The sequence below is a fragment of the Martes martes genome (genome assembly GCF_963455335.1).
Source record: "Martes martes genome assembly, chromosome: 17".
NCBI classification, from domain to species: Eukaryota; Metazoa; Chordata; class Mammalia; order Carnivora; family Mustelidae; genus Martes; species Martes martes.
The window spans coordinates 35,159,292-35,176,400 of NC_137905.1; the positions used below are offsets into that span (position 1 = coordinate 35,159,292).

At 34.7% G+C, this 17,109-nt stretch overlaps 1 protein-coding gene across 1 annotated transcript in view; it reads left to right on the plus strand.

Moving 5' to 3' along the window:
- ITFG1 (integrin alpha FG-GAP repeat containing 1) overlaps positions 1-17,109 on the plus strand; it is a 316,107-nt gene that overhangs the window by 99,220 nt on the left and 199,778 nt on the right. Inside the window, exon 8 of the mRNA XM_080828159.1 lies at positions 9,465-9,546. Coding sequence (XP_080684285.1) covers positions 9,465-9,546 — 82 coding nt within the window. The remainder of the gene's footprint in view (positions 1-9,464; positions 9,547-17,109) is intronic.

Genomic DNA, 17,109 nt, shown 5'->3' on the forward strand with positions numbered 1-17,109 from the left:
TCTCTCTTGTTTCTCTAGACATATCTAGAAAAATGTTGCTGCAGTCAGTGTCAACGCAATTACTGCCTATTTTCTTTTCAGGAGTCTTATGGTTTCAGGTCTCACATTTAAGTCCTTAATCTATTTTGAGTTTATTTTTCTGTATGGTGTAAGAAGGTGGTTCAGTTTCACTCTTTTTGCATGTAGCTGCCCAGTTTATGTAGTACCGTTTGTTGAGGAGACTTTTTCCCATTGTGTATTCTTTCCTCCTTTTTCATAGGTTGACCATATACATGTGAGTCTATTTCTGGGCTGTATTCTGTTCCATTGATCAATGTGCCTATTTTTCTGCCAATATCATACTGTTTTGATTACTACAGCTTCGTACTATATTTTGAAATACGTGGTTGTGATACCTCCAGCTTTCCTCTTCTTTCTCAAAATTGCTTTTGCTATTTGGAGTCTTTTGTGGTTCCATACACATTTTAAGATAGTTTGTTCTAGTTCTGTGAAAAATGTTCTTTGTATTTTGATAGATTTCTTTGGGTAGTATGGACATTATGACAATATTCGTTCTTCCAATCCATGAACATGGAGTATCTTTCCATTTGTTTATGTCATCATCATTTTCTTTCACCAGCATTTTATAGTTTTCAGAGTATGGGTCACTTACCTCCTTGGTTAAGTATATTCCTGGTATTTTATTGCTTTTTGTGCAGTTGTAAATGGGATTGTTTTCTTTACTTCTGCTGCTGCTACTTCATTATTAGAGTCTAGAAATGCAAGATTTCTGTATATTAATTTTGTATCCTGTAACTTTACTGTTTTCATTTATCAGTTCTAGTAGTTTTATGGTGCACTTTTAGTGTGTCTGTGTGTGTGTATATATATACACATATATACACATATGTGTATATATATATATATACACATATATATATATATATACACACACACACACATATATATATATATTCATGGCATCTGCAAATAGTGAAAGTTTTATTTCTTCCTTACCAGTGGATGCCTTTTATTTCTTTTTCTTGTCTTACTGCTGTGGCTAAGATTTCTAGTACTATGTTGAATAAAAGTGGTGAGTGGACATTATTTTCTTGTTCCTGATCTTAGAGAAAAAGCTCAGTGTTTCACCATTGCATATGATATTAGCCAGGGTTTTTCATATATGGCCTTTATTATGTTGAGATATGTTTCCTCTAAAACTACTGTGTTAGAGTTTTTATCATGAATAGATATTGTACATTCTCAAATGCTCTTTCTGTATTTGCTGATATGACCACATGGTTTTTATCCTTTCTCTTGTTAACGTGATATATCATATTGATTGATTTGCATGTATTGAACCACCTGTGCATCCCTGCAGTAAATCCCCTTAATCAAGGTGAATGATTTTTTATGTAGTGTTGGATTCAGTTTGCTAATATTTTGTAGAAGATTTTTGCATCTGTGTTCATCAGAGTTATTGTCCTGTAATTTTTATTTTTTGTACTTTCTTTGGTATTGTTATGGGTAATACTGGCTTCATAGAATGAATTGAGTGGCTTTCCTTCATCTTCTAATTTTTTTTTTTTTTATTTGAAAAGAATAGGTAGTAACTCTTCTTTTAACGTTTGGTAGAATTCACCCGTGAAGCCATCTGGTCCTCCTGGACTTTTGTTTGTTGGGAGTTTTTTGAAAACTGATTAAGTTTCACTACTGGTAATCAGTCTGGTCAATTTTTGTATTTCTGATTCAAATTTGGGATGTTACAGGTTTCTAGGAATTTATCTATTTCTTCTAGGTTGTTCAATTTGTTGGCATATAATTCTTCGTAATATTTTCCTATAACCCTTTGTATTTCTGTGCTATTCATTGTTATTTCTCCTCTTTCATTTCTGATTTTGTTTATTTGAGTTCTCTGTTTTTCAGGAGTGGGTTGCTTTTTGGATGAGTCTGGCTAAGGGTTTATCAATTTTTGTTGATATTTTCAATAAACCAGCTTTTGAGTCATTGATCTTTCTGTTTTTGTTTTTTGGTTTGTTTTTTTTTTTCTGTATTTCACTTATTTCTGCTCTAATCTTTTTTATTTCTTTCCTTCTACTGGTTTTGGACTTTAGTTGTTCTTTTTTCCAGCTCCATGAGGTGTAAGGTTAGGTTGTTTATTTGAGATTTTTCTTGTTTCTTGAGGCTTCTGTTGTTATAAACGTCCCTTTTAGGACCACTTTTGCAATATCCCAAAGATTTTGGATCATTGTGTTTTCGTGTTCATTTGTCTACATGTATTTTTTTAATTTTCTCTTTGATTTCTTCCTTGACCCATTCATTGTTTAGTATCATGTTATGTAGCTTCCATGCATTTGTGTTCTTTCCAAATTCCTTCTTGTGGCTTATTTCTAGTTTCATACTGTTGTGGTCAGAAAAGATACATGATATGATTTCAGTCTATTTGAATTTATTGAGACTTGTTTAATGACCCAATGTGTGATCTTATCTGGAGAGTGTTCCATGTGCCCTTGAAAAGAATGAGTATTCCTTGTCCTTTTGGGTGAAATATTCTGAATATATATCTGTTAAGTCCATTTAGTCCAATATATCATTCAAAGCTATTGTTTCTTTGTTGATTTTCTGTCTGGGTGATCTATCCATTGATGTAAGTGGGATATTAAAGTTCCCTATTATTGTATTCCTGTTGATTTTTCCTTTATGTCTGTCAATAGCTGCTTTATGTATTTAGCTTCTACCATGTTGGGTGCATAAATATTTACGATTGTTAGATCCTCTTGTTGGATTGTTTCCTTTGTCATTATGTAGTGTCCTTCTTTGTCTCTTGGATGGTCTTTGCTTTAATGTCTCTTCTATTAGATATAAGTATTGATTGCAACCCCAGCTTTCTTTTCACTTGCATTTACATGGTAAATGTTTTTCTGTCCCTTCTCTTTCTGTCTGCATGTATTTTTAGGTCTGAAATGATTGTCCTATAGGCAACATATGGATGCATCTTGCCTTTCTATCCATTCGGTCACCCTTTGTCTTTTATTTGAAGTATTCAGTCAGACCATTTACATTCAGTATAATTATTGATAGGCACATACTCAACTGCCATTTTGTTACTTGTTTTATGGTTGTTGTTGTTTCTTCTCTGTTTCTTCTTTTCTTGTCATCCTTTGTGATTTGATGGGTTTTTTAAGTGATATGCTTAGATTACTTCCTCTTTATTTTTTGTGTCTCGATTACAATTTTTTGGTTATGTGATTACCATTAGGTTCATATATAACATCTTGTGCATACAATAATCTGTATTAAGTTGATGGTCACTTAAGTTTGAACCCATTCTAAAAACACTACATTTTTACTCTGCCACCCCCTCCATGTTTTCTGTGTATGATATCATATATTACATCCTTTCATTTTATGAATCCCCTGACTGGTCTTTATAAATATAATAGATTTTGCTGCTTTTTTCCTTTAACCTTTGTACTGCTGTTATAAGTGATTAATCTACTGCTTTTATTATATTTGTATTTACTTGTGAAATCTTTGTTCTCATAATTTTCTCACGTCTAATTATGGCCTTTTCTCTCCACTCATAGAATTCCCTTTCAGCATTTCTTGGAAGGCTGAGTTAATGGTGATGAACTCCTTTAACTTTTGTTTGTCTAGGAAACTTTTTATCTCTTCTTGTCTTCTGAATGATAACTTTGTTGGATAGAATATTCTTGGTTGCATGTTTTTCCTTTTAATACTTTGAATATATCATTCCACTCCCTTCTGACCTATAAACTTTCTGCTGAAAAATCAGCTGATAGCCTTATGTGGTTTCTCTTGAATGTAACTGGTTTGGGTTTTTCATTTTTTGTTTGTTTGTTTTTTCTTTTGCTGCTTTTAAAATTCCCTCCTTATCAGTATTTCTTGCCATTTTAATTATGTGCCATGGTGTGGACTTCTTTGCATTGATTTTGTTTGGGGGTCTCTGTGTGTCCTGGATCTGGATGTCTATTTTCTTCCCTGAATTAGGGATGTTGTCAGCTGTTACTTCTTCAAACAAATTTTCTGCCCCTTTGTCTCTTCTCCTGGGATCCCTATAATGCAGATGTTATTACAGCTGACTATATCACTGAGTTCCCCAAGTCTACTCCCACTTTTTATTATTCTTTTTTTTTCTTTGCTTTCCATTGGTTGCTTTCCATTACTCTATCTTCCAGGTTGCTAACCCATTCTTCTCCCTCTTCTAATCTTCTATTGATTCCCTCTAGTACATTTTTAATTTGTTATTGAGTTCATCCTCTTTAACTGGTTTCATTGTATATTTTCAATCTCTTGTCTCACTGAAATTCTACACTCTTTTCTCAAGTCCACTAAATAGCTTTGTGATCATTACTTTGAATTCTTTATGCATACTGCTTATCTTCATTCATTTAGCTTTTTTGCTGTGGTTTTGTTTTGTTCTTTCATTTGAAAAATATTCCTCTGTTTTCCCATTTGTCTAACTCTCTGTTGTTACATATTAAGGAAGCTGGGTTTGTCTCATCTTGAAAGTAGTGGCAGTCTGCTGAATTAAACATAGTAAAGCAATGTAGTAGGAGAAAAATCATTAAGAAGAGACTAGATTTTGATTTGATCCTTTTTATTATTGTTGACTTTAAAGAAAGTTAATAAATTGACTATTGGACAATAGAGACTAAGGGTTGTTCTTGCTGCAAAACAGCTGGATCAGTAAGGTACCCATGTTAACAATTTAAAAATCACTGGTACAAATTAAGAGAAATGTAGACTCAATTAGTTCAGATAAAGTGTAGGTTTTGTAAAATGGAGGATTATTTTCAGTTAGAGATAGGGGAGACAATTTGTAGTATTCACTATTAACCAAAAAAACCCTTGAAATCCTATTAGGTAGTAGAACTAGAGCATCAGCAAATCTTGTTAGAATGCAGTTGTCCACACAGTCCCATGAAGGTACTCCAGGAAGCAGAAAAGTTAAGGGAGTTTATAGGCCAAAAGGGCTAAGATGTGAGTGTGGGCAACTCTGACTGGTTTGATGAGACATACAAAGCTCATGCTACATGTAGCTCAAAGACAGAGCAATTGCTTCCATTTGGTCTACTTAGGATCATCAGGGAGGACTTCAAGAAAGATGTGGTATTTGAAATGGCCAGTATAAATGATCAGGATATTAATGATTGGAAGTGACAAAAAAGAAAGAGATGGGCAAGGAAGTACAGGGGAAACTCAGAACATATTCAGAGAATAGAATGTGGCTGGTTTGGGCCAGAGCATGAAAAGACACTGAAAAGTTAGATTAGAAGAATTGATTGAGGTAAGATAAGCAGAAGTCTTGACTTCTAAACTAAGTCATTTGACCTTTTAAGTATTTACTGAGAAACTTTTAAATGTTTTAAGACTGAAGGTGAGATGAAAAGAGCTTTCATTATTGCAGTTATCTTGCTACTCCATATCAGATAAGTTTGTATGGAAAATCTAGAGGCAAGGAGATAATTTAGGTAGAATTTACTATAACCTGGGAAAGAGATGAATGATTAAAGGACTAAAGTATCGAAAATGGCCTACAAAGGATGAATATTAGAGAGAAAGACCATTAATGAAAGGTTAACTTGTGTTTTCTATTAGTGACTAGTAACAAATAAGATGAATGAAATACCTGATTTGAGGCAGGGAAAATATTATTTCAGATAAGAGACATATCAAGGAGGTGGTTAGAATTGTAAGACTAGAGCTCAAAGAAGAGATTAAATAAGTGTCACAAAGGGGAACAGCTAGGACAAGGATGGCAAAGTCATTGGGCTTTACCCATTACCCTTTATGTCAGAATTCCATCTTGGCATTATTACCATTGGAGGCCAGATAATTCTTCATTGTAGAGTTCTGTCCTATGCACGGTAGGTTGTTTGTCAGTATCTCTGACTTAGATGCTAGTAGCTAGCCCCAGTTATGACAGTCATATAGATCTCTGGACATTGTCCAATGTCCCCTGGAGAACAAAATCACCCGCAGTTGAAAATCATTGCTTTATATGAATAAAACTGTAGACACAAAATAGTCATCAAATATTGCTTCTTGATCATTTTTTTCAAACGCTGTACATGTAAGAGTTTTAATGTTAAATATTAAAACATGTAGGCTGGGGGCGCCTGGGTGGCTCAGTGGGTTAAGCCACTGCCTTCGGCTCAGGTCATGATCTCAGGGTCCTGGAATCGAGACCCTCATCGGGCTCTCTGCTCAGCGGGGAGCCTGCTTCCCTTCCTCTCTCTCTACCTGCCTCTCTGCCTACTTGTGATCTCTCTCTGTCAAATAAAAATAAAAATCTTAAAAAAAAAAAAAAAAAACACGTGGGCTGGGGAGACCTGCGTGGCTCAGTCAGTTAAGCATACGACTCTTGATTTCAGCTCAGGTCAGACTCTCAGATAATGAGATTGAGCCCTGCATCAGTCTCCACATTGGAGCCTGCCTAATATTCTCTCTCCCTCTGCCCCTTCCTCCCTATCTCCCTTTCTCTCTCTCTCTCTAAAAAACAAACAAACAAACAAACAACAACAATAACAAAACCCATGCAGGCCAAAGCAAAGGTAGTCCTCTACAAAAAGATACTTGTTACAACATTGCACTTGTGGTTGGCATTAAAACAGAAAATGGCAGGTAGTTTCCTTTTTCAATGCCAGTGGGTTACCTGCTTCAATAGTAGGTGGTAGTTTTGGTAGCAGAAATAGTGGTATTACTACTAGTGTTCCTACTTGTGATAATAGTGAATATATGCATATATTCTACTAAGCACTTTATATGGATTATCTCACTAACCCTCACAAAAGCTTTGTAAAAATACATTTTCAAGATAAGTAAACAGATGCTTAGATTAGAACTAACTTACTCAGATCTGAATGCTAGCAAACAGTGGAGCTAGAAGTTGAACTAGGAAATCTGTCTCTAAAATTTCTACCCTTAAATCATTGTACAGTCATTTCATGTGGTGATAGGCAAAAGGAAAGGCAAAAGACATAACTGCAGCAGAACCCCTAGTGAATTAAGCCAACTTTGGATTGTAGGGACACATTGAAGGCCAGTAAGAACAGCATAGTAAAGAATGGAATAGAACATAGTGTATTAGTGTCAAAACGCAGCCCATGATAAAAGCACTTACAGCTCATAAAAGCACAGGACTGCCATTATAAAAATACCATATAAGAGCTTGATAAGTTCACATTTTGCAGAATACTTCTAATCTATCATTGTACTGATCCTCTCTAGAATGCTCAAGTAGACAGTACATTAATCTCCTACTAAACTGTTAAGAAACTGAGACCCAGAGCAGTAATGGCTGTCCCAAAGTGATACGACTTGCCAGTGAAAGCAGGACTAGAACTCCTGTTATCTAACTCCATGTCTAGTGACCTTTCTACTAGACTATACCAAGAATATATTCTCTTTCTCCAGCGGTTGGAAGGAATTATTGCTTTCCTTCTATTGAGGTTCAGGGTTCATGTGACATCTTAGACATGGAAGGCCATCACCTGGGAAGTACTTAGTGTTTCTTGATGGAGATACATCGTAAAGTTATATCCAGAAATATTTCTAGGTATGTTTACAAAGTTTAACATATTTTCACTGGAGTAGTTTGTTCATTTGAATCAGTATAATGGGTTGATATTCTTCTTTATGTTACATGAAGCTGATGTATTTTAAAAGAGATTTTTCCATTCATTCTATAATGAATCTCTAGAACCATTATGTCTACTCTGTACCCAGTGCTATGGTCTTTCTAAAATGCAAAAACACCTGACACTTCAATCAGAACTTGGGCACCTTTGATATATCTGTAATGTAATTTCAGGTATCGGTAAGACTGGAAGGGATTCATAAGGTATAAGACACTATGTAAATAAGATTTCTATAGAAAGATCATTCAAAAAGTATATCAGATATATTAGTAATTGTAGGGAAAACATATTTCTGCATGCAGATAATAGAGTGTTAAAATGTTTAGAAAATGGGGGCGCCTGGGTGGCTCAGTGGGTTAAAGCCTTTGCCTTCGGCTCGGGTCATGATCCCAGGGTCCTGGGATAGAGCCCCGCATCGGGCTCTCTGCTCAGTGGGGAGCCTGCATCCTCCCTTCTCTCTCTCTGCCTGCCTCTCTGCCTACTTGTGATCTGTCTGTCAAATAAATAAATAAAATCTTTAAAAAAAAAATGTTTAGAAAATGGTCTGTCACAAGACAAATCTTACCCACTTACTCATGTTCCTCAAGCATTTGGTCTTCATGTTTTTAATGCAGCAATGCCTTTCTTTGTAAATATCAGAAGGGATTTCTTAAGAAACTAACTTGCGGGGCGCCTGGGTGGCGCAGTGGGTTAAAGCCTGTGCCTTTGGCTCAGGTCATGATCTCAGGGTCCTGAGATCAAGCCCCACATCGGGCTCTCTGCTCGGCGGCGAGCCTGCTTCCTCCTCTCTCCCTCTCTGCCTGCCTCTCAGCCTGCTTGTGATCTCTGTCTGTCAAATAAATAAAATCTTAAAAAAAAAAAAAACTAACTTGCGTATCTGCAGTATTCTTAGAGGGAACAAATTAATTTTTAAAATATTTTTCAACTTATAGATATCTATATAAAGTATGTAGTAATCAGAGTCAGTATGTCAAATAGTAAATAAAGATGTCAGTGATAAAAAGAGTGCTTCAGATCCCAAATCCAATGTTTGGCTGATTTTTCTGTTATTGTCACCTAAAATTATAGAAAGGAAAGAATAATTTAAAGAAATGCATATTTTTATAAGTAAGATGTGTAACTCTCCATTTTAGAAAGAGTAACTGAAAAAAATGATCTCTAATGGGTTTTCTTTTCTTATTTAGCTTAGCCACCCCTAGTACCTGCCAGTTGTCTTAATCCTTTACTTCCTTTTCTCAATGATACATAAACTTGAATTGCTAAGTAATTAGCTCTGTAAGGATCAGTGGAATTCTCATTTCATTTGAATCTTAATTTTTTTCTTAATTATGCACAATTGAAATCTGTGAAACATAGTGTCTTTGCTACTTGTACCATTTATATATATTACCTTCAGAAATTCTATTTCCCTGACATATCTTATCTCCCAACTGGACTGTAAGCTCCCTCGAGGTAGGAATGTTTTTTCATACTTCTTTATATTACCCAAAAAAAAAAAGAATATACCAAATATACTACTGTTTCCGTGGTACTTGAAAGTAGAAGACAGTCATTACATCTGAAATTATAAAGAAGATTTAGTAAAGGACATACAACTGAAAGGGACAGCAGAAAAGCACTCCAGGCAATCTTTATCAACTCACAGCAGTTCCTTTTTTTTTTTTAATGATAAAGGTATTATAGGAAAGTAGAATAATTTTTGTACAGTACAACAAAAGCCTTAAATTATTTATTTCCCTGCTTCAGTTTAAATGCTTTCTTTCACACTTGACAAATGAATGAATTATGATAATCTAACCTAAAATTTTCTGCCATTAACAGGATGGAAATTTCTCTCTCAGCACTATATTTGAAAAACCTCAAAATATGATGGTGGTCGGACAGTCCGCATTTGCAGACTTTGGTAAGACTCTTTTCAACTTCCAAATTCCACCCCTCTCTCTAACCTAGTCATATTAATTTCCTATACCTGAATATAATTTTGTTGTCTCCAGAGTATTAAAGATTTTAAAGATGCCTTTTCTAGTATTATACATGGTAGGTGGTCAGTTCCTTAATACAAGGAGCAATTTATGACATTTATATTTAAAGTGTAATTTGAACTTCAGAGACTCCTATTTGCAGGAGTGACATGCAAAACAAGGAAGTCTATTGAGGCTTTTCTAGAGAATACCAAATAGTAATTATTGTGGAGTCTTCATTTATATCTAGATTATGGAACCAAAAAAAAAAAAAACCAGACTTAACCTGACCTCTTAAAACTTGCATACTAAAAACCATTTTTATTTACATCTTAATTCCAAAGAAGAATAACATCTATTAGGAATTTGCCACATGAGAACACATGCATCTCTGTTTTCCATAAGATTCGATACCGTAAATCGAGTTTACTTCAGTTAGGAACATCTAAAACACATATGGCTTTCACCATTTGCCATTTATTAAAAAGACTTTTGGTATTCAGTGGGAAAGTAGTATAGATGACCACCACCTAAGAGTTTGAAGCTCACTCCCCTCCTGCTTTTCCTTCATTCTGCCAATAAACATCTCAGCCTATTCCTCAGAATCCAGATGACATGTCATCATGTCCAGAGGCCTCAGTTTCCTCATTCATAAAATGACAGTGGCGATCATATCCAGTTCACAAGACTACAGTGAATAACACAATGTGAGTAAAGCATAGTGTCCAGCACACAGTAAGATCACAAGAAATTACTGTATGTGTCTTTTCATCAGACTTACCTAGTTTTATTGTTTATTGTTTATTGTTACTGCTCTTTGCTTAGTTGACTAAATCAACTCATCATTCAGTGCCCTCGAGATAAATCCTAAGGCACCTAAAGCAAGTTTAATAGTGTTATTTGATGGAAACATGAACATACATCTCTATGTTGTGCTGTGTTTTAGTTTCATTATGTTGAATATTACTTTGATTTTGAGCAGATTTCTGGTATTTGATTTATAGTCTTTAATAAGCTAGTAGTCAAGTTATGGAATACATGAAATAATTTTTTTATATTGGCTGACTAACTTGATTAGCTGGATTAATGACAAATACTTTTACAAGTCTCTCTATAGAAAATAAAGTATATATGCGCTATGTGATTCTCAGAGGGCATATATACCTCCCTTTAACCTCTGCCTAAGAATCCCCAAATTGGGAGAAAAAAAAGTCCGAATTAAAGTTACTTGTTTTGTAGTTGTGTGTTTTGTATGATAAAGTGCCTTGTTTTTAACAAAATTATTAGTAGCTTTAATTAATTTTTTTAAATTCTTCTAACCATAAACATAGACATTTATATATTGGTATTTTTTAAATGTGCAGAATATAGGATGCAGTCCATTAAGAAACATAGCTATATATCCCCACTATTTTTAATGACTTTAGGTAACATATCAGTAAACACTTTAAATATATTGGTAAGCTTTAAGTGAATATCCCACAATGTCTTTTTAAAAATCCTTGTATTTTTAGTTGGATATTATCAAAAAACAAGACTGCTAATGAGTCCAAAAAAAGCAGATGACATTGAATAAGGTTATAAATATTAATATATACAAAATATACATTTTCTATACATTTGAATACATCTGTGAATTGCATCCTGCTCTCCATCCTTAACTCCCCTGTGCAAGGCACATGCATGTGCACATGCACACACACACACTCTCTATCTCTCTCTCTCTCTCTCAGAACCAAGCCAAGAAATGAGGTTGACGGCCAGGAAATCAGCATGATTTCAGAAATTCACCATTTACCAAATGGATAACAATGCATTAAAAAAAATTTTTTTTAATTAAAAAAGCACATGCTTGAATAAATAATAGACTCACGGGAAGAATCCTGTACAAGAAAGGAGGGTTTAATGACTTCCAGCTCACTTAAGTTGTCTAGAAACAGAAGTTGTCTTACAGTTATGATGAAATTTTTAGTTATTAACATAAAATATTTTGTTAAAGATTTAAAAATGTGTACTTTAAATTTAGGCTATTCTGGTATAGCCAAAGGGAGGTAGGTAGAGTGGTTTGAAATCACACAAAGCAGGAGCTTTTGCCAAAACAACAACGGAATAATTATTCAAGCTAAATGGAATGATATTTATTTCCTTAATAAGACAAAGACAGGGGCGCCTTTGTGGCGTTAAGTGTCTTCCTTCGGCTCAGGTCATGATCCCAGAGTCCTGGGATCGAGCCCTGCATTGGGTTCCCTGCTTGGCAGGAAACCTGCTTCTCCCACTCCCACTCCCCCTGTTTGTGTTCCCTCTCTCACTGTTTCTTTCTCTGTCAAATAAATAAATAAAATCTTTAAAAAAAAAAAAAGACAAAGACATACTATTCCAGAAATCAGCTAAATAAAACTGCATAGAATATTATACAGTCAATAAAAATGATGGTTATGAAGATTCTGTTAGAAGAAAAAAACACATTTAAGTGTTCAGTCATATTAACTATTAAAGAAATTAGAACAATATGTTACACAATGTAATCATCTTTAAAAAATTAGAAAAAAATATATCAAACTGGTGGTAATGGTTGTGTGAAAGCAGTTTAATAGGTTATCTTATTCCGTTTTTCAGATTTTCTGTTGTGTGGTTAGATTAATATATTAATTTAATAATGAAAAAGTAAATTATGGAAGAGTAGTAGTCAGCAATGGTAAGAAAGAAACCCAAGTATGTACCTGAAGTGTCTTATTTTTTTGATATAGTACTTCTAAGTTCATATGCAATTGATTCTATCCTCTGAGTTGGATGAACTTCTTTAGAGAGCATCATGTACTTTAAAAGATCTTTAATTTTAACAAAATCTTTAACACCTACAAACAAAATGCAAAAGTTAGACCTCTCTTATGTTTCAAATATTATACTGAATGCCATGTAAGAAAGTATAGATTTTAATGTAAGGTCCTTGCCTTTAAGAAATGTATAGTCTAGTTGGGAAAACAAAAGACAAATTTGTAAAAAGCACATGAATAAAGAAGATGTCACACACACACACACACACACACACACACGATGGAATACTATGCAGCCATCAAAAGAAATGAAATCTTGCCATTTGCAATGGCATTGATGGAACCTAGAGGGTATCATGCTAAGCAAAGTAAGTCAATCAGAGAAGGACAAGTATCATATGATCTCTCTGATATGAGGAATTTGAGAGACAGGGCAGGGGGCAGGGGGTCAAGGGGGGTAGAGAAGGAAAAAAATGAAACAAGATGAGACTGGGGAGGGAGACAAATCATAAGAGATTCTTAATCTCAGTTACAAACTGAGGATTGCTGGGGTGGGGGAAGAGAGGGATAGAGTGGCTGAGTTATAGACATTGGGGAGGGTATGTGCTATGGTGAGTGCTATGAAATGTGTAAGCCTGATAATTCACAGACCTGTACCCCTGGAGCAAATAATACATTATATGTTTAAAAAAAAAAAAAAAAGCACAAGACTAGAGTAACAACTGCCACAACATAAGTGAAACCAGACTATATTTCCCTGTTAAATACGGAATTAATGCCATAGACAAGATGCAAAGTGTTATGGCAAATCAAATCACTTTAGGCTGAGAAAGGGTAGGAAGACTCAAAAAAGGTAAGATTTTGGACTGGACTTTGAAGCAACTCTGAGGTTTGGCTAAAAATATATAGAGGTATAAAAACAGGGTGTGGTTAGTGACTGGTAAATAAACCACTTAGGCTTGAAGAGATTTTCTGTTAAAATATAAAAACTATAAAAATGGACTGAGAACACATTGAATTACCATATGATAGCAGGTGAACAAATGTTAGTTTTATTCTGTGAAAGCAGTGGGAAGTAGTAGAATAATTTTGAACATCTTTTTATTATTACCTTTTTTTAAAGATTTTTTTATTTCTTTATTTGACAGAGAGACCTTACAAGTAGGCAGAGAGGTAGGCAGAGAGAGGGGGAAAGCAGGCTCCCCGCTGAGCAGAGATCCTGATGCAAGGCTTGATCCTAGGACCCTGGGATCATGACCTGAGCCAAAGGCAGAGGCTTAACCCACTGAGCCACCCAGGTGCCCCTTATTATTACCTTTTTATATTAACTTCAGAAAATAAAAATCTTCTGGTCTGATGGAATCTGCAGAAAGTATTGCTTCTTGGACATAGAATAGGAATTCAGGGGAAAATTATGAAAATCTCTGATATGCCTGAGATTTTTGTATCAAAAGAGAGGCAAATTTAAAGTCTTAAAATAGTGGGTTTTCTGGGGATAGAAACTGGTCAGGAGACAAGCCGGGTCTGAAGTGGTAAAAGCATGCACTAATTTCGTCAATAAATTTGGAAGGACAAGTATGAGAAACATTGCAAAGAAACAATCAGTAAATTTAGTGATTGTCAAACCAAAAACAAAAGCCTCTGAACGACTAAAGGAATTATTTTGTCTACTTCCTTCATAGACAAAGGTAATTGGAAGAGAAAACTGGTTTGAATACTTTATAGATACTTTAAAGTCAACATGTTAATTATACTAATAAGAGAACAAAGCTGGAACATTTAGGAAACCTAGGTTAAGGAATAAAGCAAAGTAAATTTAATAGTCCTCCAAGAGCTAAGAAGTAAGACCCAAATGAGCCCTCCAAAAAAGAGAATATAAATAGCTTGACAGAGGAGTAAGAGAAAAAGAAGAACTAAAATGTGGTCCAAAACCACTGACATTGTTATGACAAGAAAAGGCCTTTGCATTTACAGGTTACAAAGGTACTAGTGACCCAAAAGGTATTGTCTGTAAAACTCTTTGGCAGTCTCTGAGCCTTAGAATGAGCTCATAAATAGTGCTGCTACTGGTTAGTGTCAGATAAGGTACTTGGGAGATCTGCAGCCCATAGAAACCTCTAATAATTAAGCAGTCAACTTCTAGAAAGCTTATTTTGTGTCCTATCATACTGTTAACGCTTTTAAACTATATGTTAGTGTTGTGTCAGAATATTCTAGAATTTCTACAAATAAGGTGGTATCTCTTTATTAAATTACATAGGACCAAAAGGTCAAGAAAAATAAGGTACATTTTTTTTCTATCAAATAGAATTATAACCAGACTTAGAGAAAACATTAACTTTACGTGCCAGATGTAGTAGAAATCAATAAAAAGCTATAAAAGTAGCTACAAAACTAAAGGGAGAATTGAAACCTTAATAGAACGTTAGCATTTTCTATAAATTGAATCATTTTAAATCTCATAATACATAAATTTGTATATCCAAATCTGAGGCTAACTCATGTATATCAGATCATCATAAGAAGATCACACTTTAATTCTTCAAGTGAAGGGAGAATACCTAGAATGTTGGTGAATCCTGGGAATTGTCAATCAGGTCATCTAAATAATTTTATAAGAAATAAAGGGGCTGATGAAAATATAAAACCTGTTCATCCTTGGACATTATTAACATAGATGGTATCACTGATGATTGAGACCCAATCTTACCGAGTATCCCCATTGCCTAGCCCAGTAAATAATCAATGATGGTTATTAAAGTGAAGGAGAAAAAGAGGGAAACCCCCAAATCAAATTATTTCATGAAGTCTGTGTGCTGCTTGGTAAAAATTCAAATTTTAATTCCAGATTAACAATGATAGAGCTGAAATGCTTAGTTAAAAATAATATGGCATTAATACTTTCTCTTGTTTTAGAATTAGGTATATTCAATAATAGTCTGTCAAATGAAAATTGTTTCTTATTAGTACTTGATCTGTTAATAAAAGTAAGTCATACGGCCATGTACAAAAATTTAAATTTCATATTTAGCCTGAATGCGAATAGAGAATTGAATGTTTATATTCTCTTTTACAAAAGAATTTTAAAAATCAAATGCCTTTAAAATAGATGACAATTATATTATAAAAGAGATTATATAGGGGGAAGTTGTAGGTGTTATGTTTTCTGGGCTGTTTTCTGGGCTTGGTCTCATTATAAGTCATTTAAGACTGCCTTTTGTTCCGAAGACTTAATAGTGGAGTTTGTTTGTTTGTGTGTTTGTTTCTTACACTTGGAAATTGGCTGCTCTTTTGTTAAGTAGCTTTATTTGTTTTTTCATCAAAAAGTAACACTTTTTAACACTGAATTACAACTGAATTCAGAGAAATGTTTGTGGTTTCAGATACTCTCCCTTAAATGTACTACCAGAGCACCTTCGTCACCGGTCAAAATGTATTAAGTAGATACAAATACAGAATACTTTAATATATGAAATATGGACAAATTAGATGTAATTCCTGGATTCAAGGAATTTGAAATATAATATTTGTATTCTCCTTTGAATTTTGTGATACAGACATATCAGTTCAATCAAATAGTGTATTTTTAAAATTGTATAGTGATCAGTTGTTTTTCCATCCAGTTTTCTTCCTGTTTTATACTGAAAGATGTACAAGATGTTAATCTATTCAAAAATATTTTCTGAGTGTCTACTATTCGGACTGCTCTATTCTACCTGCTTGGCATATACCACAAGTGAAGCATATAAGAACCCTGCTCTCATAAATTAAAATTCAACTGAGAAGGAAAAGACAAGAAGGATTAAATTAGTAAGGTATTTTTAGAAAGTGAAAATAAAGTACTATATTAGGAAGTAAGAAGGGCTGTTTTCCATAGCTGATTGGAGGTCGTATTTGACCCAAGACTTCAGTGAAGTCACAGGAGGTCTTGGGGGAGTATTCCGTGTAGAGATAACACCTAAGTCAATGCTGAAGGAACAAAAAGAAGTCTGGCACTTGGCCAGGTCTTTGGGGCCTTGTGGACCTAGGTGAAGAGTTTAGGTTAATGTAGATGTAATTGAAAGCTTCAAGGAGACTTGGCAAAAGGATATGATGACTTGGACCAGGGCAATCATTAAGAGATAAGAGAAGCTGTCATATTTAGATGCTGGAGACAAAGTTGACAGAACTTGCTGATAGATTGGATGTTGGAGGGAAGAGAAGAAGAAAGGATGGCTTCTAGGTGTTGGGCTTAAATAACTGTCTGGATGGTGATACCTAGGCACATTCACTAAGGTAGAAAAGGAGTAGGAAGAGTAAATTTGGTGTTCTGTTAATTAATAGTTCTGTTTCAGGCATGTTAAGTTCGAGATATCTGTCAGACACTGAAACAAGATACAAATGGGAGGTACAAACTCTAGAGAGACACAGAGTTGGGTATCAGTATATCTTGGTTTAAATGCCTTTTAGAAGATGGATGATGGATAAATGAAGGAGTAACTGCCAAAGTACCCCACCTTTCTTCCTAATAGTGTAAATATAACCATATTCCAGCCACACTGGCCTCTTTGTATTCTTCGAACAGGCCAGGCACAGTTTTCTCTGACAGCTTCTGCCTTTGCTCATTCTCTGTAGAATGCTCTTCCTCCTGATATTTCTCATGGGCCACTTCCTGAGAAACTTCTAGTCTTGCTAAAATATCGCCCTATTCAGGAGACCTTCCTTGATCACTGTATATAAATTCTGGCCCTC